A 25498-nucleotide genomic window follows, 5' to 3' on the forward strand; every position below is an offset into this window, starting at 1 on the left:
GTAAGTATGCAATTCAATGGCTTTTAGTATTTTAAAAGAATTGTGGAGCATTACACAATTTTAGAACATTTTTATCAACCCCCCCAAAAAAATCCTATCCCATTAGTAGTCATTCCCCATTGGTCCTGTTCTAGCTTTTTCTATAGATTTGCTCACATTGGAAATTTCACAGAAATTGATTGATTCACTCATTCACAGGCAGGGTCTTGCTCTGTCATCCAGGCTACAGTGCAGTGGTGGTACACTGTTCACTGCATCCTCAAATTTCTGGGCTTAAGAGTTTCTCCTGCCTCAGCCTCCTGGGTAGCTAGGACCAAAGCCAGGCAGTACCACACTCAGCTAATTTTTTAAAATTTTTATTTTGTAGAGATGGGGCCTTGCTCTGGTGCCCAGGCAGGTCTTCAACTCCTGGCCTCAAGTGATCCTTCCACCTTGGCCTCTTAAATTGTTGGGATTACAGGCAGGAGCCACTGTGCCCAGCCTACTTAGCAATGTTTTCAAGGTTCATTCATTTGCAGAATGTATCACTACTGTGGGTATAGTAATGTGGGTATGAATTCCTTTTCATTGCTAAGTAACATTCCACTCTATATTATTGTATATTACACTGTATATTTTATTTATCCATTCATCAGTACGTGGACATTTGGGTTGTTTCCAGCCTTTTGGCTGCTATGAACATCTGTATAAACTTTTGTGTGAACATATGATTGTCAGTCCTCAGTATATACCTAGAAATGCAACTTCTGGGTCACAGGCTAACTTTATAACCTTTTGAGGAACTGTCGGGCTATTTTCCAAAATGGCTATACCATTTTACATTTCCACCAGGGATGTGTAAGGGTTCCAATTTCTCCAATCCTAACACTTGTTATTTTCTGCCTTTTTTAATTTTAGCTATCCTAGTGGGTATGAAGTGGCATCTCATTGTGGTTTTGATTTGCATTTCCTCAAGATTAGTGATAAACATATTTTTGTGTGCTTATTGGCCATTTGTTTAAATTATTTAAAGAAAGGTCTGTTCAGACCCTTTGCCAAGTTTTTGAATGGGTTGTCTTTCTGTTCTTGAGTTGTAAGAGTTTTAATATTTTGGATACAAGTCATTTTTCCACCTATACAATATAAACTGAAAGTCTGTTTTTTCCCTCGGGAAATTCTCTGGTGTTAACAGTGGGTTTCTTTGAAAGCAGGAAATATTCTTATGTTGTAAAAATGAATGATTTGGAATTTTGAGCTGACCGTACTGACCTTTGGGCACGCTATGTAATTTTTGTTGTGGGATAAATTTGATCTGATTTTAGCTATTTACATTTATTTACATTATCTTTGGCGTACACAACGTATAAGATTCCATGGCTGCCCTTCTGCCAAATTAATTACAAATTTATAGGTTGATACAGCCCTCCCTTAAATATTCTGCCCATAATACAATTAGCATTTTTACTATTTTTATCAATGTCCTCTGACCATTAGCAAGGTTGAAAACATATTAGCAATCACTATATTCTCGGCATAAAAATAGATGTGGCATAAACACCATTTCACTTCATTTTTACCACCCTGTGAATTGATATCATTATCTCCATTCTACAGATGAGTAATTTGAGGCTCAGAACTCAAGTCTGTTTTCACCTGAGCTTTTTAACCTCCTCAAAGAGGCAGAGGAAATAATAGAGATTTTTATCATTTTGCACTTTTAAAATCACAAAAATGAATGCAACTTCATAGTTTAGATGCTGAAACAAAGGACTAGAAGCCCGGAAAACTCTATTCCCAAACTACAGTCAAACAACTGATGAGTTCAGGCAGACCTCAGTCTAAGTTTGCTAACATGAAGGCTCTGAAAGACAAGGAAGAACATGAAGGCTCAGATTGTTTCCAGCTTGTAACTACCACAATTCTAACTCCCACGTGAATAATTGGTTTATGTAACAGAGTCTCTGCTGGGCAACAGGATTCCAGAAGTAGATTTATGAGCCCAACTATTTATTGATGGATTCCCACTGTAGGTTACGCTAGAGGGGTTCTTAATTGTTTAAAAGTAAATGACAGGCCAGGTGCGGTGGCTCACGCCTGCACTTTGGGAGGCCAAGGCGGGCAGATCACGAGGTCAGGAGATCGAGACCATCCTGGCTAATACAATGAAATCCCGTCTCTACTAAAAAATACAAAAAATTAGCCGGGTGTGGTGGTGGGCGCCTGTAGTCCCAGCTACTCGCGAGGCTGAGGCAAGAGAATGACGTCAACCTGGGAGGCGGAGCTTGCAGTGAGCCGAGATCGGGCCACTGCACTCTAGCCTGGGCGATAGAGCGAGACTCCGTCTCAAAAACAAAACAAAACAAAAAGTAAATGACAGTTCTTAAATTCCATGTCACTACTTTTATCATTTACTCCTTTCTTTAAAGAGTGAGGAAAGGGACCCAGGCACAGTGGCTCATGCCTGTAATCCCAGCACTTTGGGAGGCCAAGGCAGGCAGATCACTGGAGGTCAGGAGTTCGAGACCAGCCTGGCCAACATGGCAAAACCTTGGCTCTACTAAAAACACAAAAATTAGCTGGGTGTGGTGGTGCATGCCTGTAATCCCAGCTACTCAGGAGGCTAAGGTGGGAGAATCATTGAACCTGGGAGGCGGAGGTTGCAGTGAGCCAAGATGGCGTCACTGCACTCCAGGCTGGGCAACAGAGTGAGACTTCATTTCAAAAAAATAAATAAATAAATAAAATTAAATTAAGAGTGAGGGAAGGGCAGATCAAAGTTTAATAAATGTGTTAACATAGATCAGAAAATGTATCATCTCTGTCTGGCTACTTTGGGTCTGAGTTACCCAACTGATTACTGTTGAATTACTTACTGAGTCAAGACTTACCCATTACAAAATAAAAATAAAAATAGGGCTGGGCACAGTGGCTCACACTTGTAATCCCAACACTTTGGGAGACTGAGGTGGGCAGATCATTTGAGGTCAGGAGTTCAAGACCAGCCTGGCCAAAATGGTGAAATTCCCGTCACTTCTAAAAATACAACAAAGTTAGCTGGGTGTGGTGGCAAGAGCCTGTAATCTCAGCTACTCAGGACGCTGAGGCAGGAGAATTGCTTGAACTTGGGAGCAGAAGTTGCAGTGAGCCAACATCGCACCACTGCACTTCAGCCTGAGCAAGAGAAGGATTCCGTCTCAAAAAATAAAAAATAAATAAAAAATAAAAAAATAGCTGGGTGTGGAGGCTCATGCCTGTAATCCCAGCACTTTGGGAGGCCGAGGTGGGTGGATCACCCGAGCTCAGGAGTTCGAGACCAGCCTGACCAACATGGAGAAACTCCATCTCTCCTAAAAATACAAAATTAGCCAGTCGTGGTGGTGCATGCCTGTAATCCCAGTGACTTGGGAGGCTGAGACAGGAGAATCACTTGAACCCGGGAGGTGGAGGATGTGGTGAGCCGAGATCGTGCTACTGCACTCCGGCCTGGGCAAAAAGGGCAAAACTCCATCTCAAAATAAATAAATAAAATACAATAAAAAAATAAAAATAGAACCCCTGGATGGGTTACCAAGAGTGGTAGGAAAGCTCACTTTTCAGGTCAAATCCTTTTGAACTCCAATTTTTTACCTTGTGCATTCATTAACTTAAAACAAAAATCATGAGACTGTGGTTCATTGGCCCCAGACGTGAGAGAATGTAGAAATAATTAAAAACACCACCACCAACAAACCCTGCTTCTTGTATGAGAAAGCTCTTTTTGACAAAAGAAATTAAATACCAACCTTCCAACCTGATACGTAGGGACAGCTGTGGTTCCAAATCTTTGCATTCCATAGTAGTTAATAAATCCAATCTCCCTGAGAGAGTTCATAGCTTGCTGTACTTGGTCATCAGTTCCTGTTATATTTCTACAGGGACCCAAATTATCCAGAGAAAAAAAGTTACGGTCAAACACTCAGGGATGCAGATCATAAATGACTATGGCCTGACTTCCACGTCTTTTGTTCACTCTCCTGCAGCTTTCTCTCTACCTCCCAAGGGCTCTTTCTTTCTCTTTTTAAGTTGTGGTAAAATATTTATAATGTCAAATTTACTATTTTAGCCATTTTTAAGTGTGCAATTCGGCGGTATTCACCCATTTGTGGCAGAGGTTGCAAGTTTTTGAATTTTTGCAATCAGACCTTGGCGATGACCTTGAGCAGTAGGATATAAATACTTCCTACATGCTTAGCATTCCAATAATGGACCACTAGCATACATGGGTTAATTACATTCACAATGTTGGGCAACCTTCACCACTATCTACTTCCCTAAGTTTTTCCTGTTCCCAAAATGAAACTCTGTACCCACTAAACAGTAACTTTCCATTACCCCTACCCTTTTCCCCACTATTCTACTTTCTGTGTCTATGAATTTGCTTGTTCTAGGCACTTTAAGTGGCATCACCAGCTCGGTGTCTTTTACCACCGTATTTGAAGGAGATGGTGTCTTTCCAAAGGCTGCGCTAGGTTTTCAAGTGGCAACGTGTCCATACAAATCCTACGGAGCTATGTGTTCTCCCAGCTCTGCCAGGCCCTCCTCTGCCCTCCCTTGCTGCCACTCCTGTTCTGTTAGTACCAGCTCACCAGGACCTTATGACCAACCGTGAGTAACAGACTCAAGGTGCCCTGGCCAGACCCTCCGGTCTACATTCCCACCTGCAGTTCTTTACCTGAGCACAACAGTGAAGTGGTTTCCTTGAAGCTCTCCCAATTTCAGAGGGTTTTTTTGATAGCTGAAATTCCCTAGCTTAAAGTTCATCAAGCACTTATTCAGGTGGGCAAGTCTTTGTGCAGTTATTCTTAAAAACAAAAAAGCAACAAAACAAAAAAGAGTAGAAAGAGGGTCATGAGATATTGATTGTCTGCCTGGAACAGTACAGAAAACAAGATACAACACAGCTATGACCTCCCGAAAGGAAAAGGCACTGCAGCAGGTAAGGTGGGAGTGTCCTTCTCTTCTCTCTGCATTCTTCCTTCAGTGTAATGGTATGTGCTCCTGTTGAAATTGCATACTCCTGGCCATATTTTATATACTTAAAGCCTCTTGTTATTTATATGCTGATGAATAACAGACAATAATATCTGTGGAATTTTCTATTTTTTTGTGGGGAGAGAGGTGAGAAAAGGGATGGGGACAGAAACAAATCCCATATAAAGAATGGTATCAAGCATTTAAAAAAAGGTCATTATTTCTATCAGAAAAATATTATAAATTCATTATAGAAAAATTAGAAAATATAAAAAAGAGAAAAGGAAAAGAAATCCATACTTTCATTGACTGAAAAATATTTCCACTGACATCTAACTTTTTATTTCCTCCCTTTCTTTTTTTAAAGACATGTTATATATAGCTGGAATTCTACCCAAATCTGTACCATGCTGCTATCATTTAATATATAGAAATTTTCATTAGAAATTCCTTGCCTTCTTCAATAGGAAATATGTGTAGAGAAACAGAGTACTGGAAAAGCCTTTCTCCCCTTTATATCTCTAGTGTCACCACTAGCAGCCAATGTTGTTTCTTTTCCTTTCCTTCTCTTTCCCTTTCCTTTTCTTTCTTTCTTTTTGAGACAGTGTCGCTCTGTTGCCCGGGCTACAGTGCAGTGGCAAAATCTCAGCTCACTCTGCCTCCCAGGCTCAAGTGATTCTCCTGCCTCAGCCTCCCGAGTAGCTGGGATTATAGGCGCACACCACCATACCCAGCTAATTTTTGTAGTTTTAGTAGAAATGGGGCTTCACCATGTTGGCCAGGCTGATCTTGAACTCCTGACCTCAGGTGATCTGCTCTGAGATTACAGGTGTAAGCCACCACGCCCAGCTAATTTTTATTTTTTATTTATTTTTTTTGAGACAGAGTTTTGCTCTGTTGCCCAGGCTAGAGTGCAGTGGTGTGATCGCGGTTCACTGCAAGCTCCGCCTCCTGGGTTCACGCCATTCTCTTGCCTCAGCCTCCCGAGTAGCTGGGACTACAGGTGCCCGCCACCACGCCCAGCTAATTTTTTGTGTTTTTAGTAGAGATGAAGTTTCACCATGTTAGCCAGGATGGTCTCGATCTCCTGACCTCGTGATCCGCCCGCCTCGGCCTCCCAAAGTGCTGGGATTACAGGTGTGAGCCACTGCGCCCGGCTCTAATTTTTATATTTTTAGTAGAGACGGGGTTTCACCATGTTGGCCAGGCTGATCTTGAACTCCTGACCTCAGGTGATCCACCCACATTGGCCTCGCACAGCGCTGTGATTACAGGTGTGAGATAAGTTTGAGAGATTCGAATCTGCCTCAGCCTCCCAAGTAGCTGAGAATACAGGTACATGCCACTACACCCGGCTATTTTTTTTTGTACTTTCGGTAGAGACAGAGTTTCACCATGTTGGCCAGGCTGGTCTCGATCTCCTGGCCTCAACTGATCTGCCCACCTCAGCTTCCCAAAGTGTTGGGATTATGGGCATGAGCCAGTGCACCTGGACGTCTTTTTGTTTTTTTAGGCTGCCAGGATCCAACTGAGGATCACACATTCAAGTTGTGATGTCTGTTTGGTTTCCATTAAGTGATCTGTCTAGCCTTGTTTTTCATGATATCTGGCCCTTAGAAGAATCCAGGCCAGCGCTTTTACACGTCTTTCAATGTGGATTTGTCTGTTTCCTCATGCTGAGACTCAGGTAAACATTTTGGTAGAAATACTACTTAGGTGATATGACCCTTTTCAATGCATCAAATCAAAAGGCAGTTATTGAGTTTGTCCATCACTGGTAATAACTTTAATCATTTAATTAGGATAGTATTTACTAGATTTTTATACTCTAAGAGTCTCTTTGCCTTTGCTTTTAATTAGTGGGGAAATACTTTTGAAACTGTGTAAAAATCCTGTTCCCCTAAAGTTTTTTACCCAATTATTAGGTACCCAAGCATGATTGTTGGCTGAATTGAATATTACTGTGTTGACTGAAACTGTGTTTCTATATTTGTTGGCATTCTTCTGTAAATAAAAACTATGCAGGGGTCAGGCATGGTGGCTCACGCCTGTAATCCTAGCACTTTAGAAGGCCTAGACGGGCAGATCTCTTGAGCCCAGGAGTTCAAGACCAGCCTGGCCAACAGAGCAAGATCTCTAAAATTAAAACAAACAACTATATAGATAAATTTTAGTTAAATTCATGAATCTTTTTTTCTTAAAAAAAAAAAAAAAATTGCTCTGAGGCCGGGTGCGGTGGTTCACGCCTGTAATCCCAGCACTTTGGGAGGCCGAGGCGGGTGGATTACCTAAGGTCAAGAATTCAAGACCAGCCTGGCCAATACGGTGAAACCCCATCTCTACTAAAAATACAAAACTTAATGCCAGGAGTGGTGGCACACGCCTGTAATCCCAGCTACTCAGGAGAATGAGAAAGGAGAATTGCTTGAGCTCGGGAGGTGGACGTTGCAGTGAGCTGAGACTGTGCCACTGCACTCCAGCCTGGCCAACAGAGAGACTCTGTCTCAAATAAAAAAAATTAAAAAAAAGAAAAAGAAAAAAAAAGCTCTGAGATTTAGGTAATACTTAGGATGTCGCCAGCCAGAGATTTTTTTTTTTTTTTTTTTTTTTAAGACAGGAGTCTTGTTCTGTGTTGCCCAGGCTGGAGTGCAGTGGCACGATCTCAGCTCACTGCTACCTCTGGCTCCTGAATTTAAGGAATTATCCTGCCTTGGTTTCCCGAGTAGCTGGGGCTACAGGCACACACCACCATGCCTGGCCAATTTTCATATTTTTAGCAGAGATGGAGTTTCATCAGGTTGGCCAGGCTGGTCTCAAACTCCTGGCCTCAAGTGATCCACCCGCCTCGGTTCCCCAGAGTGCTGGGATTATAGCAGTCAGCCACCAATCTCAAATTTAAGTACAGTACTCTTTTTTCTTTTTTTTTAGATGGAGTTTTGCTTTTGTTGCCCAGGCTGGAGTGCAATGGTGCGATCTCGGCTCACCGCAACCTCCACTTCCCGGGTTCAAGCGATTCTCCTGCCTCAACCTCCCGAGTAGCTAGGATTACAGGCATGTGGCACCATGCCTGGCTAATTTTGTATTTTTAGTAGAGACAGCATTTCTCCATGTTGGTCAGGCTGGTCTCGAATTCCCGACCTCAGGTGATCCACCTGCCTCAGCCTCCCAAAGTGCTGGGATTATAGGCATGAGCCACCATGCCCAGCCTAAGCAGAGTACTTTTACAGTTGCATTTTAATGTTCAAATTTATGATCTACCTGGAATTTATTTAGCAAAGGGAAATGAGGTAGGGGAGCCACACTTACGGTTTTTTAGATGGTTACCCAGTTATCCAACATTTTCTGAATCAACCATTTTTTTCTCTACTAATCTTAAATGATACTCTGAATACGTACTAAATACTTGGATGTATCCGGGTCTATGATTACTCTATTCTACCTAGTCATGTTCTAGCATGAAATTGCTTTAAGTGCTATACCTCTTTTTTGTTTTTGAGACAGAGTCTCACTCTGTCGCCTAGGCTGGAGCACAGCGGCGCAATCTAAGCTTACTGCAACCTCTGCTTCCTGGGCTTAAGCAAGTCTCCTGCCTTAGCCTCCTGAGAAGCTGGGACTACAGGCATGCACCAACATGCCCAACCACCCTGGCCTCCCAAAATGCTAGGATTAGCGGCGTGAGCCACCGCACCTGTCCAGGTGCTATATTTCCCTCTCTCCTTCCCTCCCTCCCTTCCTCCCTTTCTTTCCTTCTTTCCTTTCTTTCTCTCTTTTTTGTTTTCAAGACAGAGTCTGCTCTGTCACCCAGGCTGGAGTATACTGGTGTGATCTAGGCTCACTGCTACCTCTGCCTCTTGGGTTAAAGCAATTCTCCTGCCCTCAGCCTCTAAAGTAGCTGGGATTACAGGCGCCTGCCACCATGCCCAGCTAAGTTTTGTAATTTTAGCAGAGATGGGGTTTCACCATGTTGGCAAGGCTGCTCTGGAACTCCTGACTTCAAGTAATCTGCACGCCTTAGCCTCCCAAAGTGCTGGGATTACAGGCATAAGCCACCGCACCTGGCTGTGTATATTGATTTTTTAAATATTTTCTTATATAACTTTTTCTTTTTTAGAGACAGGGAATTTCTTTGCCACCCAGGATGGAGTACAGTGGTGCAATCATAGCTCACTGTAATCGTGAATTCCTGGACTATGTATGGGGGCAATGGGAGCACGAATTAACCCAGGAATTGTATCCCAAGGAATCTAGAAGCAGAGGATCAGTATGAACACAGTGAGGAACAGGGAGACAGAACTCCTCTTCAGGCAGTAACTACTGCTGTAGAAACTGACAGAACAATTCAGGGTTAGGAGCTGTCCTAGAGAGAGTGTTCCAGAGACTGCTTCCTAATGGTGCCACAGAAGTGCCTGATAGCTCTGTTTTTGTTTTTGTTTTTTTAAAGTTGAGACAAAGTTAATATAAAATTCACAAGGCTGGGCATGGTGGCTCATGCCTGTCATCTCAGCACTTTGGGAGGCTGAAGCGGCTGAATTGTTAGAGATGAGGAGTTCGAGACCAGCCTGGTCATCCTGGTGAAACCCCGTGTCTACTAAAAATACAAAAATTAGCCAGGCGTGGTGGTGCATGCCTGTAATCCCAGCTACTCGGGAGGCGGAGGCAGGAGGATTACTTGAACCTGGGAGGCAGAGGTTGCAGTGAGCCGAGATTGTGCCACCGCACTCCAGCCTGGGTGACAGAACGAGACCCTGCATCAAAAAAAAAAAAATAAAAAATATATAATTTACCATTTTAACTGCTATAAAGTATATATGTCAGTGATTCTTAGTATATTCACAACAATGTGAAACCATCACCACTATACACTTCCAGAACATTTCCATCACTTGAAAAAAAACCCTGTACCTATTCAGCAGTCACTCCCGTTTCCTCTCCCTGCAGACCTTGGCAACCATTAATCTACTTTCTGCCTCTAAAGATTTTCCTATTTCGGACACATCATATAAACAGAATCATACAATATCTGGCCTTGTGCGCCTGTTTTTAAGGTTTATCCATGTTTAAGTATATATCAGTATTTTGTTTCATTCTTTTTTGTGACTGAAGAGTAGTATCAATTCTTGAATATACGATAGACATCTACCTCTAAATTCCAGCACAGCAAAAAGCAAGAAGTATACTCAGCTCTGGTTGGGGTGGGTGCTCCCTGAGAAATGGAATGAAGCTGACAATGTCTTCATGATACAATTCACAGTTTTAATTATGATCCCACATCAAGCTCTTTGGATGCAAATTTACAGCAAATTCAGTGAGTAACTAGGGAATATGAAAATCTTGCTTTTAAACATCAGGAACCAATTAAGCAACATGTTGCACAGAAAACCTTAATTAACAAAGCCAGGGAAATACTGGCCCAAGTTCAGAAAGGAGACTGGCAGGAACAGGCAGGAAAAGAAACAAATCATTCTGAATGAGACTGTTCCTGCCTGAGACCCTGCTAAAATTACTAGGTAGCTTTAGAGTTTCATGAAGCTGAAAAGACGTGCTGCTTATCCCCAGGACTGATCAATCCAGCAATCATTCAAATGCTTGTGTGGCAGAGTGGGTTTCTCCTGTTCACAAGTTCCCACGGGAAAGGCCAATCTGCCTGGCCCCAAGTATCCATTAAACAAACTAATGTAGCCTGTATCCGCGAGATAAGTGCTGTGTGCTTTCAGAGGGCCAACATTTAGGTGTCTAACACAGCTTCTTACTAAGTCAACAGGAAGATGATAAAGGCAGCAAAAATCTGAGGACAGAGCAGTGTCCTGATGAAGTGTGACACCTGCTGGCTGACCAAGAAAAAAAATATTACTGGTCTTCAACTGTTCAAAGGCTTCACATCAGAAAATGCAAAATAAAATAACAAGATGCCATTTTTTGACCCTCAAATTAGCAAATGACTCCCCGCCCCCTTCATAACACCATGCTGAGGAAGATTCTAGGGAACTAGAATAAAGGTGGTAAATTGGTACCACTTTTTTGCAGGACAATTAGGCTTTGCTATTAAAAAAAGAGAGAGAGAATTTCTGTGTTTTGACCAGCAGATGGAAAGAAAAAAGACAAACCACGTTAAAATGTCATATTCCCTTTAAGTCAGTAATCACACTGCTAAGTTTATCTTAATGAAGTTATCACAGATGTGTGCCAAGATTTAGCTACAAATATAATAGCATTATTATATTGGGGTTATAATAGCAAGTTATAATAGCAAGAAAGAGGAAACAATGTAACATTCAAAAATAGAGTAATGGTTTAAATTAGGATATATCCACACATTTAAATATATTTTGCTATATACCTACAGGAAATAAGGTATACTACCTATTGTTCAAAACAAGAATATGTAAGTATTGTTGTTTAAAAAGGAAAAAAAGTCCCTCAAAAAATATATACCATGTTGCGAATAAGGTGATCTCGGAGGAAGTACAGTTATTGCAGGCCTTTCATTTTCTTTTTTTCTTTTTTTTTTTTTTTTTTTTTTTTTTTTTGAGACGGAGTCTCGCTCTGTCACCCAGGCTGGAGTGCAGTGGCCGGATCTCAGCTCACTGCAAGCTCCGCCTCCCGGGTTCACGCCATTCTCCTGGCTCAGCCTCCCGAGTAGCTGGGACTACAGGCGCCCGCCACCTTGCCCGGCTAGTTTTTTTTTTTTTTTTGTATTTTTAGTAGAGACGGGGTTTCACCGTGTTAGCCAGGATGGTCTCGATCTCCTGACCTCGTGATCCACCCGTCTCGGCCTCCCAAAGTGCTGGGATTACAGGCTTGAGCCACCGCGCCTGGCCTTTTTTTTTTTTGAGACGGAGTCTTGCTCTGTCGCCCAGGCTGGAGTGCAGTGGCCGGATCTCAGCTCACTGCAAGCTCTGCCTCCTGGGTTTACGCCATTCTCCTGCCTCGGCCTCCCGAGTAGCTGGGACTACAGGCACCCGCCACCTCGCCCGGCTAGTTTTTTTTTTTTGTATTTTTTAGTAGAGACGGGGTTTCACCGTGTTCGCCAGGATGGTCTCGATCTCCTGACCTCGTGATCCGCCCGCCTCGGCCTCCCAAAGTGCTGGGATTACAGGCTTGAGCCACCGCGCCCGGCCGGCCTTTCATTTTCTACCTAGTTCTTTCTGTGTTGAAAACAAAATAGGCAGGGCGCAGTGGCTCACACCTCTAATCCCAGCACCTTGAGAGGCCAAGGTGGGTGAACTGCTTGAGATGAGGAGTTCAAGACCAGCCTGGCCATCATGGTGACACCCTATGTCTCCTAAAAATACAAAAAAATTAGCTAGGCATGGTGGAGCACGCCTGTAATCCCAGCTACTTGGGAGGCTGAGGCATGAGAATCACCTGAACCCGGGGAGGCGGAGGTTGTAGTGGGTTGAGATCGTGCCACTGCATTCCAGACTGGGCAACAGAGTGAGACTCCATCTCAGATTAAAAAAAAAAAAAGAAAGTGGCTGGGTGTGGTGGCTCACGCCTGTAATCCCAGCACTTTGGGAGGCCGAAGCGGACGGATCACGAGGTCAGGAGATCGAGACCGTCCTGGCTAAAACGGTGAAACCCCATCTCTACTAAAAATACAAAAAATTAGCTGGGTGTGGTGGCGGGCACCTGTAGTCCCAGCCACTCGGGAAGCTGAGGCAGGAGAATGGCATGAACCCAGGAGGCGGAGCTTGCAGTGAGCCGAGATCACGCCACTGCACTCCAGCCTGGGTGACAGAGTGACACTCCATCTCCAAAAAAAAAAAAAAAAAAAAGAGAAAGAAACAAAATAAACCAACTTTTTTTTATCAGAAGCAAAATTCACAGAGCCAGCTAGAAATTATAGGAAGTGACTAGGTATTTTAGATACCAAAGAGAAGGCAAAAAACCTTCTGTTGTGACATCTCTATCCACAGAGGATGAGAAAGCCTGAGCCTTCAAACCCCTGTCCCCCTACCCCCATTCTTTTGAGTTTCTGGGGAGCCCCTGGCCCATTACCCACAGAGATTATTTCAAATCTTCACTCTCTTTCAAGCTCCCTTACCCACTCCTGCTCCTTCATTCTTACATTCTATATGCCACAGGGAGAAAATGAAACCAAGCCACCAGATAGGAACACCATCATCTTTATGTATTTACTCCTGCTCTCTTTCAAATGCTTCAATATTTGTACACACCACCAGTAAAAGCAATGGTGAGATGACTGCTTTTATGACATCATGCCACTGTCCCAAGGTCAAGGAAGAAAAAGAAATGGAATAAATATTAAGATGCAACCAGTTCAACAACTACATTATTTCAGGCGAATCAGAAAAGTGGTGGGAAAGAAGCCCAATTGTAGGGGACTATGGAGTAAACAGGAGATACCACCACAAATTCTTTATAAAAAGATGAGAAAATTCAAAATAAATATCTGGGCTGGGTATGGTGGCTAATGCCTGTAATCCCAACACTTCGGGAGGCTGAGCTGGGTGGATCACCTGAGGTCAGGAGTTCAAGACCAGCCTGGCCAACATGGCAAAGCCCCATCTCTACTAAAAATATAAAAATCAGCCAGGTGCACTGGTACATGCCTGTAGTCCCAGCTACTTGGGAGGCTGAGGCAGGAGAATCACTTGAACTGGGAAGGCGGAGGCTGCAGTGAGCCACGATCCCACCATTGCACTCCAGCCTGGATGACAGACCAAGACTCTGTCTAAAAAAAAAAAAAATCCGAGAAACCAAAACAAATACATGATTTAAGTAGAGGTAGCAAACATAGCATACTTCATTTTTAATTGCAGTATGACTGACATAAACTGTACACATTTAAAATGTACAAGTTTTGACATGTGTATAAGCCCATGACACCATTACCATATTAAGGACAATGCATCCACCACCTCTAGAAGTTTCCTTGCCCCTATGTTATTTCTCTCTCCCACCATTCCTTGCCTCTGGAGGTATACTAATATGACAGCCTAAATGTGTCTGACACAGTACAGCTATTAAATTTATCCTTTCTCTTTTACCTTCACTGTGACTAACTGGGCTCAGACTCTTATTCTCCCTCCCCAGAATATGACAAAAGCCCTGGTCTCTAGTTTCGCACGTCTTGCTCCACCCGCGATCCGTAATCCAGCCTCTATACATCACTCCCCGTTTAGATTAAGGTCGAGGCAAAGATCCTCAACCTGACCTAATAGGCCCTTCAGGATGTATGTTCTGCCTAACTCCTAGATCCTTATTTCTTGCTATGCTCCTCAAAAACTAAAGTACATGCCAGGTACCAAATATGCTTTCCAATGTCTTTTCTTAAACTGCTTTTTTGGTTTGGAAAAAACAACCCTAAATCCTACCCAGCCCCAGGAAATCTCTACTCATCCTTCTAGAATCTAGAGCAGTGGTTCCCAATTAAGGGCAATTCTGGCTCTCAGGGAATATCTGACAATGCCTAGAGACATTCTTTGCTACCATAAGTGGGCAAGGAGTTGCTACTGCTACATAGTGGGTAGAGGCTAGGGATGCTGCAAAACATCCTGCAACGCACAGGACAGTCACCACGACAAAGAATTATCCAGCCCCAAAGGGCAACACTGCAGAGGATGAGAAGCCTTGAACTAAATTAAAACTCAGCATTCCATTTTCTATGAAAGCTTTCCTGTGTTCCCTCCACATCAAGTCCTATGCTTGTTGACAGGCATACATTAACATCCAAAGTATATCTCTATTTCAGCATTTATCTCACTGCAGGAGAAGTTGTGATTTACATGTCTGCCTATTCCACTAATTATAATTGCTGCAAAAACACAGACCATCATTTTTATCTGCAGATCTCGAGTGTACAACAAAACAGCATGTTCACTGTTTTGTAATTTTAAATAACAGTTATATTTAACAATGAATGAACAAAAGAGAGATAGAAGCATTTATTCTTTTGGCTTTACCAAAAAAAATTCTTTAAAAATTACAGGCTGGGCGCGGTGGCTCACGCCTGTAATCCCAGCACTTTGGGAGGCTGAGGCAGGTGGACCACCTGAGGTCGCGAATTCAAGATCAGCCTGACCAACATGGAGAAACCCCGTCTCTACTAAAAATACAAAATTAGCCGGGGTGGTGGCGCATGCCTGTAATCCCAGCTACTCAGGAGGCTGAGGCAGGAGAATCACTTGAACCCGGGAGGCGGAGGTTGTGGTGAGCCGAGATTGCGCCATTGCACTCCAGTCTGGGCAAAAAGAGCGAAACTCTGTCTCAAAAAAATAAATAAATAAAATAAAAATTACACAAATAATACACGTTTCATAGATAAGAAGAAGAAAAAAAACAAAATGAAAAGTAATTTTTAAACAGGCAGAAGCACCATCTAAAGTTAAAAGAGAGAAACCCCCAAAGTAAATTTGAGAATTTTGAAAAGCAGTGCCAGGATTTTTACAGTATAAATCCTGTTACGTGCTCTCTACTTACTTGAGAACAGCAATCTCTTGAACTGTTATAGCCCTTTTATCTTTGGTTCCCATGTAGGAGAATATATTTGGCTTGACTCTGGTAAGAGAGAAACAAGATCATCTGAAGTCACATACCATAATATCATAAGGACCCTAATTCTCATAATTCAAGTTTTAATATAAACATACTTAAAATCGTAACACAGTAAGAGAAGAATGAAGAGAAACTTTATTTTAACATGAATCCAGGGAGGCTAGGTGCAGGGGCTCATGTCTACAATCCCAGCACTTTTTGAGAGGCCAAAGCGGGTGGATCACCCGAGGTTAAGAGTTCAAAACCAGCCTGACCAATATGGTGAAACCCCATCTCTACTAAAAATACAAAAATTAGCTGGGTGTGGTGGTGTGCACCTGTAGTCCCAGCTACTCGGGAGGCTGAGACAGGGGAATTGCTTGAACTCAGGAGGCTGAGGTTGCAGTGAGCCGAGATCACACTGCTGCACTCCGGCCTGGGCCACAGAGTGAGACTCCATCTCAAAAAAAGAAAAAAACATCTATGAAAACAACATAAATTCATATGCAAGCTAGAAAAGTAAATGATAGCCAGGTGTGGTGGCATGTACCTACAGTCCCAGTTACTGGGGAGGCCTGAGGGGGGAGGACTGTCTGCACTCAGAGTTCAAGGCTGCCGTACGCTATGATGATGCCTGTGAACAGCCACTGCACACTACACACCTGCCTGGGTGACATACTGAGACCTGGTCTCTTTAAAAAAAAAAAAGTAAATGATGGCCAATTTTTTTTTTTTTTTTTTGAGACAGTCTCTCTCTGTCACTCAGGCTGGAGCGCAGGGGCACAAATCTCGGCTCCCTGCAACCTCTGCCTCCCAGGTTCAAGCAATTCTGCCTCAGCCTCCCAAGTAGCTGGGACTACAGGTATAACTGCATCTGGCTAATTTTTTGTATTTTTAATAGAGACGGGGTTTCACCATGTTGGCCAGGCTGGTCTTGAACGCCTGACCTCACGTGATCCACCCGCCTCGGCCTCCCAAAGTGCTGGGATTACAGGGGTGAGCCACCGCACCCAGTCAATAATTCCTTTCTTAGTAGTGTAAACATTTGTAGCTATTAGTAAATAACTGATGCTGTTCAAAGATTTGGCTAGCCAGCAACAAAAAAGGCCACAACGCACTTCCTACCCATCACCTGCAATTCATTACATAAGGCAGTGAAAACAAAGAAAAATGCATTCTAGAGGTATAATGTACCACTATGAAAATTCATCTTCAATTTTTAAAAAGTGACTGTGTGAATTTTCCTAAAATGCTGCTATTGCTTTGTATTAAAAAACGAAAAAAGCCAAATGAAATGCTAAAGCTGGGATCTGAATAGTTTTGATATGAAGATGTAAGTAACCTAGTTAACTAAGAAGTATTTTATAAACTTAACCGTTCCATATGAGAAGGAAAGTCAGGAAGCATTTCTTAAACCCTGAGCAATCCTCAACTCCCGACCTCGGAGGAACTCCCTCCCCACCTATCTATTCCTGTCAGGAAGAGTCTGTTCTCTTTGGCTCAGGTACAGGCGTAGTATCACAGACTCTCTCCCAGAGAGTTAATAAATACAGCACAATAAATGTTACTTAATTGGGCACTGTGTATTATGGGCTGAACTGTGTCTCCCCCAAAATTAGTATGTTGAAGCTCTGACCCCCACCAGGACCTCAGAATGTGACTGTATTTGGAGACAGGGCCTTCAAAGAGGTGATTCAGTTAAAATGAGGCCGTTTAGGGTGGGCCCTAATCCAATCTGACCAGTGTCCTCATAAGAGGAAATGTGGACACACAGAGATACCAGGGTGTGCGTGCACAGGGAAAATGCCACATGAGGACACAGTGAGAAGGCAGCCATCTGTGAGCCAAGGAGAGAGGCTTCCGGAAAAAAAAAACAAACTTGCCGACACCTTGAGCTTGGGACTGCTAGCCTTGAGAAGCATATGAAAATTAATTTCTGGGCCGGGCGCGGTGGCTCACGCCTGTAATCCCAGCACTTTGGAAGGCCGAGGCGGGCGGATCACAAGGTCAGGAGATCGAGACCATGGTGAAACCCCGTCTCTACTAAAAATAGAAAAAAATTAGCCGGGCGCAGTGGCGGGCGCCTGTAGTCCCAGCTACTCGGGAGGCTGAGGCCTGAGAATGGCGTGAACCCGGGAGGCGGAGCTTGCAGTGAGCCGAGATTGCGCCACTGCACTCCAGCCTGGGTGACAGAGCGAGACTCCGTCTCAAAAAAAAAAAAAAAAAAGAAAATTAATTTCTGTTAAGCCACCTGGTCTGTGGTATTTTGTTATAGAAGTCCTAGCAAACTAATACACTGTGTTACCATATTTAAAATGAGTTATATATATATTGGAGACCAAATTTCCACAGCATACAGACTTGCTGTGGTGTGTAGCCACTTCCATTTTTAAGAAAAGCTTTGGCACCTTGCCGATCCCCAGAGATGCAGTCTCTGCTATATTTACCTTCCTGTGAGAAAATCAGACCGGTCTCAGGTTTAGTCAGTCTCCAGGAATTGAGAGCTACCAGTCTGGCAAAACCAACCTCTGCAACCACGTCAAAGATAAAGTATAGGCTTTCAAAAGAGAAAGTTAATTTTTATATTTTCAGCCACATGGATTGGTAACTCTCAACTGCATGCGAATCATTTACTTATGGAATTTTCATCTTGAATTATTGGCACTATGCATGTGGGGGTCAAAAAAATTAATTCATCCATTGCCTAAGAAAACTATCCTCACGGCCTGGCACAGTGGCTCATGCCTGGAGGAAACAAGGCACCTCCTATCCGTGATGGGTGGTTTTATTTATTTATTTTTTTTTTTGAGACGGAGTCTTGCTCTGTTGCCAGGCTGGAGTGCAATGGTACAATCTCGGCTCACTGCAACCTGCCTCCTAGATTCAAGCAATTCTCCTTCCTCAGCCTCCTGAGCAGCTGGGACTACAGGCGCACGCCACCACGCCCAGTTATTTTTTGTATTTTTAGTAGAGACGGGGTTTCACCATGTTGGCCAGGATAGTCTCTATCTCTTGACCTCATGATCTGCCGCCTTGGCCTCCCAAAGTGCTGGAATTACAGGCGTGAGCCACACTGTGCCAGGCCAATCGGTGATTCTTTGGGAGGCTGAAGTGTGAGGACTGCTTGAGCACAGCAGTTCAAGACCAGCCTGGGCAATATAGTGAGACTGTCTTTAAAACCTAATAAAATTAGCCTGGCATTGTGGCATATGCCTGTAATCCTAGCTACTCGGGAGGGTAAGGTGGGAGGAATGCCTGAGCCCAGGAAGTCAAGGCTGCAGTGAGCCATGGTCATACCATCATTCACTCCAGTCTGAGTGATAGAGTGAGACTGTCTAAAAAAAAAAAGAAAGAAAAACTATCATTGGGAGGAGCGTTTGCTTCCGTGCTCCTCCTGCTCCTTTTTCCATTAGCATGGAAAAAGGAATATACATTTCTGTTGCTTTGATTTTGTATAGGCACAACAACAGTAACTCACCTTAAGTATCTAGAGAGTACATTAATAGCATCCATGGTATCTTTGTTTTCCTTGTATAGCACAAAGTGGCAGTAACTTCCCCTAGATTTTGGCCAAGAATGTTTTCTTGGATCTTGAAAGCAAAAAAATTAACGTTATATACACCATAGTAAAAGTTATGTGTAAGAGCTCATTTTTCGCTATAGAACCTTTGAGTGGGAAATCAGTTCTAGTCTGATAAAGAAATATAGGTTAAGTGGTTATAGCTGTGTGGACTAGAGGTATTACATTTCCTATAATTGGACACTTAATATTATCTATCCATATTAAAAATAAAAAGCTAAAATGTGGCTGGGCACGGTGGCTCACATCTGTAATCTCAGGACTTTGGGAGGCCAAGGCAGACAGATGGCTTGAGCTCAGGAGTTCAAGACTGGCCTGGGCAACATGGCAAGACCCATCTCCACTAAAAATAGCCAGGCATGGTGATGCACACCTGTGGTCCCAACTACTCAGATGGCTGAGGTGGGAGGATCACTTGAACCCGGCGGGTGGCGGCTGCAGTGAACCGAGATCATGCTACGGCCCTCCAGCCTGGGTGATACAGCAAGACCCTGTCTCAAAAAATAAATAAAAGAAAAATATTTTAAATTAAAAAACAGAACATAAAAAAATTAAGCCAGGTTAAATGCTAACTTCTGAGCAGCTAGTGTTACTTCAGCTGTTCAATCCTGTGTTAAAAAATCTAAGATTTAGGCCGAGTGTGGTGGTTCATGCCTGTAATCCCAGCACTTCAGGAGGCTGAGACAGGCAGATCACCTGAGATCAGGAGTTTGAAACCAGCTCAGCCAACATGGTAAAACCCCGTCTCTACTAAAAATACAAAAATTAGCTGGGCGTTGTGGCGGGTGCCTGTAATCTCAGCTACTTTGGAGGCTGAAGCAAAAGAACTGCTTGAACCTGGGAGGCGGAGGTTACAGTGAGCCAAGATCATGCCATTGCACTCCAGCCTGGGCAACAAGAGCGAGACTCCGTCTCAAAAACAAAAAAAAAAAGTATGCATGTATATATATACATATATACACACACACATAGACACACATACATATATATGATTTAGATTTAAGCTGCTCAAAGTGTGTATATTTTTATTTAAGTACTTTGGGAAAAATATGTAAGCCCAAACTGCACTTTACAGACACTGTACAATAACATTCATGAGTCTTTTGTGGCATAGAGCTGCAGTTGTTACTTAAACAATACATCTAGTTCATCTGATTACTGTAACTCCACGAAAGAAAAGCTGAAAAAATGTTTCATACAACAATTCCTAGAAAGAGTCCTCTTCTTTTAAAAACAATCCTTTCTCATGAACTCATGAATCCTTTATCTTCAGAGGCTTAAGATACTGCTGGTACTGAAGTTGGTACTTTCGATACCTGGCTTTGTCAAGGCAAAAGCACTGTTTGGTAAGTTAGTGATTTAAGCTACAATGAAAAGAACAAAAGAATCCATAAACCATTTCAGAAAACTGCCATAGCATGTATGCCTAGTGAATCACCCTTCCTTCTTGATAAATATGTGAGTTTTTTCTGTCTTGGACAGAAAAGTATTACAAGTATTTCTTTAGTTCTTGGTGTGAATTCCTCACAAGTTCTTCAGAAAACTGTTGAGTAGGAATATCATTTTCGGTTTTCCTTCCAGCTCATTATCAGTTAAGCAAAGTTGTCTATACTTAGTACTTGTGACAAAATCTTTGGCATTTCACTTTATCTACATGAAACGCCAAATGCTCTTACCTGCTGCAGTTCTGACCTCTGTCCAAATGCACAGCATAAAGAGCACAAAAGAGCAATGTTTAATTGATAATATTAAAGTGCTTTAGAGGTGAACATGCAAATGATCGCATGGTAAGTTTACACTGAGGACTTCTACAGCACCCGGTAGTTATACGGTGGGTTAACAGCGATTTAGACATTAACAATGGAATGTTTTAGAGGCAAACAGTGAACAAGTAGAAAACTCTCCTACAGGTACAGCCTCCTTGTCTCAATCCCTTCACAACGGGCATGTTAGTTCATCCTCAGAGCTGCACTGTCTGTACCCATGGCCTGAAGCAAAAGGTTTAAGGATAGTAAATGCTTCCCCAAAAAGAGATTTGTTTTCTTAAATATGGGAGGACATGTACCAAAATGCTATTTGTATCTTTTCTTTTGATAGTGAGACTACAAGTAATTATTGCTTTGCTTTGTACTTTTCCGGGTTTCATGAATTTTTTGCATTGAATTATAAAGGCTTTTAAATTTGAAAAATGTTAAATATTATAGAAAACAGCTAAGTTCTTTACAGATTAAAAAAGATTTAAGAGATGACTTAAGAGGCTTATCAATGAGTGCAATGTTCTGACCTTGTTTTTAACATTCTTTGAACAAGCCATCTGTATATAAGACAGACATTTTTGAGATACAGCAAAACCAAATATGCAATAGGTATGTGATAGGAAGAAATTATTGTTGATGTTTTTGGATGTGTTAATAGTTTGGGGTTTCAGTCCTCATCTGGCAAATACATACTTAAATATTTATGAGTGAAAAGCCATGCTATGTAGAATTTCCTTTAAAATGCTCCAGCAAGAAAAAAAAAGTAGGAAGAATAGATCAATAAAACAACAGAATGTTGATAATCTTTAAGATGGTTTATGGGTACATAGGTTCCATATATTATTTCCTCTATTTGTCTGCAAGTTTGAAAATGTCCATAATAAAAACTTTAAAAACACTTGTGATAAAAGCTGAGGAAGTGTAGCTACATTTTTCTCAACTACCTCTTCAGAGTATTCATAATAAGTATAATGGCAAGAAATAAATGAAGCCACAAGACTCAAAAACTAAATGCTGCTATACCTTAAGAGAAACCATGACAACAGAGTATGAGTTTTGGCTCACAAGCATGCATCTTCTATTTAGCAAATCCAAGCACTGAGCATGCATACAATTATCTCCTTTGCAAACAACAGATACAAGTATGTATTCTTTTTCTAAGTGCACTCAATATAAAAAATAGTTAAGTATATGCATTGATTAACTGGAAATATTTTAAATAACAGAAAAATCAATGAGTCTCCATTTATTTTGGGCAATTTGTGTGACTTTATAAAATTCCACCCCCTAAGAATGCTAAGCAGCATATACTTAGCTTTATAATTTGAGTGAATTTAAAATAACTTGCAGACATTTTTGAGACACTGATTTATACTGCAAATGCACAGAATTCCCAAGCTGGGTAATATGATTCCTATTTGAAGAAGGCTGCTTCCAGCTTCTGAGGGCCTGACAAGGCAGTCCCAGTCTAGCAGAAATGGAAACCAGATAAAAGGGTAACCAAGTTCAGGAAGTTTCATTTATTGAGCACGGAGATCTCCATGAATAAGGAAGGAAAAATGTTTCTAGCTGAGAAAGATGAAAAGATGGGGTAGCATGCAGAACATTCTTTCCTTCTTATTCAAGGTCATTCCCACCATCGCACCCCTGTACACCAACCTTCAGTTTTTTCAGGGATTCTACTCCACCCATTACCTTTAGTTTGTTATTCTCTTCCCAAAATTTTCACCTTCCCTCTCTGTTGTCTCTTTCTTTTTTGAAAACATACATTTTTCTTTTTATACAGATAAGGTTTTGCCATGTTGGCCAGACTGGTCTGGAACTCCAGGCCTCAAGTGATCTGCCCGCCTCGGCCTCCCAAAGTGCTGGGATTATAGGCGTGAGCCACTGCGCCCGGCCCTCCATTGTCTCCCTTGCATATATAAATAACTCACAGCTCTTCCATCTTAAAAGCCTAACCCATGTTCCTCTCTCCTTAATCATGTTCCCTTCTTCTCCTCTTTGCAGGTTATTCAAAAAAGTAGTCTGTATAAACTACCTTCCATCTCGACCTACTGTGTAAACTGGTTTCCAACCTCATCATTCCACTAGAATGCTCTGCTGAAAAAACACCAACAACTTCCATGTTGCTAAACTGATAGACAGGCTTCAGAGTAATTATCTTGCTGGATCTACCTGTAGCATTTTCCATTGCTACAGGAATGGAAGCAATGGTAGTCCACTGACCACTCTGATTATTGCGATTCCCTATTCCTGTGGATTCCATAATACCAGTCTTTCCCAGAGAGCTTCTTTGTACCTGTCTGGCTCTTCCTTCTGAGTCTCTATGGATTCCTACACACAGGGATCCCTCCTGGGGACAATTCAATTCAGAAAGTATAGAGAACCTATACATATCACATGGCTGAATTTTCTTTTTTTACATAAAGTCTTTAACAATTATGTTCTTAGAGGCATTTGGAATGTATACTATCTGTCTCAAAATATAAATTATCAGTAATGTTATAATAGTTTAGATAGTATTTTCAAAAAAATACCATATATACACTTTGGTAGGTAAAGCAATGTGCCCTATGAGACTGGCTGAACACATAAAATAATGTCTGAGTTTAAATAGTTGGTAATTTGTGGTGTTTGGGCACCATGATTTAGAATCTACCACATCTATGTTTTAGGATGCACAGTTCTATCTGAGAAAAGTTCAGGCTAAGAATATTGTGAATCTGCTAGATAATGTATAACCCACCAATAACAATTTATATCAGGATCTGGTAGTAATACAGCTAAAAAAAAAATGTAAATTACAAAGCTTTGTAATGATACTTTAAAAGCTAAATCATTCAAACGCTAGGCAAGACGGCTCAGGAGGCCAAGCTGTCACTGGTAGAGGGCCATGAACAATAATCTCTGGATACCAGCTCTTCTTCCTTTCCTAGGGGTGTTCACTTTAGGCCACTCTCAGCTTGGGAAGAGTGGGGTCTGTAAAAGATGAATGCAGGCCAGGGGTGGCCTTCCATGAGGAGGTGGGAGAGAACAGCTCAGATGGCAGAGATTTAGTCCATCTTTGAATAAATGCCACAACACCACAAGCTCAAGAAGTGTGGTTCTCTCTACAAGTGGGGTTGATCCAATCTGACTTCCTTCTTGCTTCTTTTTAAAGTGAGAAATTCCTATCTTACTGAAGGTGCCCAAAGGAAAATGGGGAAGGGTGGTTCACATGACACAGCTCTACAGCTCAGCACTTCACTTGTAGAATCTTAAGGAAACTTTGTAACAACAAAAAATGAAAGGTAGGTGTGGCATAAGCAGAGAAAACGTGGATAAAAACACCACATGAGAGACCTGGCACCGTGTTTAATGAAGGGGATGGGTAGAAAGACTGTAATGGCTGCTTCGGTCTGAAAATGTCCTCCATCCTCTCACAAAACCTAGCATCCTAAGAAATGATTATTACTTCCAAAAAGCCACCTGTCAAAAAAAACAGTTTTTGCTTTTTCCAATCTGCTTCCTCACGACCACACCAAGCAGAATAAGACCTTGCCTTGTCTTCCTGCCTTCATAATGGGCAGCACTGCTGACCAACGTGGGCTGTTTCTTGACAAAAAGTAACTCCCTGGCAGCCTTCCCAACTGGGTTCCCTGACAGAATTAGGACCAAGTGCCCCAAGGCATCGCTGTCTGTAGCAAGTCACCTCTCCTCTCCATCTAGAGTAATTACTACCTATACACTATCCTTGGGAGAACTGAACCAACAGTGGCTCAAACCACTTTCCACTGGGCGTACTCCTCTTTGAACAACCTTGGCTGAGAAAAGGCTGCTCCAGTGATATTTTACACCATGACCTAGACATTAAAGAAACATACAGCAACCACATCATTGTTTGTGAAGCAAAAAGTAATTGACAACTCATGCCCCAAGCAGTTCCAGGACACATCATCTGGCTTTTCTTTTCAGTGTTCACTGAAAACTGGCCTCTGATCCCCACCTCTTCCTCCGGAACTGCTTAGGTATCTCATTCTATAGCACTATCCAGACTTGCTGACTTGACTAGATTATTTCTTCAGGCACAGCTAAGCTTTTCTCCTGTTCTCTTTTTTGTTACACCCTCTCATTTCACTAGAAACATGGTTATAAGCAATTAAGGCTTCATCCATCACAGTATTAACTGTTGAATTAACCTAAAAGAATACTGACAGAGCCCTAATAAATAAACAGGTTTTTGTCATATGGTCTTAGAATTTTGCCCCAACATATATATCTGGGAATAACTGTTCATTAATACAGGTCACCACTGGTAGGAGAGGAGGGTAAGGAAGTAACTTTTTCTTCTTGTAATTTTCATTTAAATATTATCTGTCAATTTGGTAGGTAAAAGAAAAAAATTACCTAATTTTCCTGAAAGGTTATATGCAAATAGAAACTTTTGTGGCTGTAGAAAACACAGATATTTATTAGAACATAAATATCGGTCACTCATTGGGAATATGCCCATTTCAAATGAATGACAGACGACAAAAGATGGGCTGAGACAAAAGGGTGTCTTTCCATATATTCTGTATTTTTTATGTGTGACTGAAGAAGATACAGTTGGAAAGCAAAAGCTCTTTCAATATAGGGGCCTGGCAAAAAATAAGCCTCTTTCAATATAGGGGCCTTGGCTGGGCGCGGTGGCTCA

The 25498-nt window shown here is 42.1% G+C and overlaps 1 protein-coding gene across 19 annotated transcripts in view; it reads right to left on the bottom strand.

Annotated features, from left to right (window-relative positions):
- PUS7 (pseudouridine synthase 7) overlaps nt 1-25498 on the bottom strand; it is a 67409-nt gene that overhangs the window by 20667 nt on the left and 21244 nt on the right. For 8 of the 19 annotated variants that reach the window (XR_012432775.1, XR_012432774.1, XM_015447893.3 and 5 more), the window contains 4 exons: nt 18965-19076; nt 15433-15510; nt 4691-4819; nt 3762-3887 (listed from right to left, as the gene is read on the bottom strand). Coding sequence is in view for 14 of the 19 variants with exons in the window: in XM_015447893.3 (XP_015303379.3) it covers nt 3762-3887; nt 4691-4819; nt 15433-15510; nt 18965-19076 (445 nt within the window). In the remaining 5 variants the exon portion in view is untranslated. Of the gene's footprint in view, nt 1-3761; nt 3888-4690; nt 4820-15047; nt 15215-15432; nt 15511-18964; nt 19077-20742; nt 20761-25498 lie in introns of those variants that run through there. The other 11 variants (XR_012432773.1, XR_012432772.1, XM_045388633.2 and 8 more) reach the window with 4 other exon arrangements.

This window comes from Macaca fascicularis, chromosome 3 (genome assembly GCF_037993035.2).
Source record: "Macaca fascicularis isolate 582-1 chromosome 3, T2T-MFA8v1.1".
Classification (NCBI taxonomy): domain Eukaryota; kingdom Metazoa; phylum Chordata; class Mammalia; order Primates; family Cercopithecidae; genus Macaca; species Macaca fascicularis.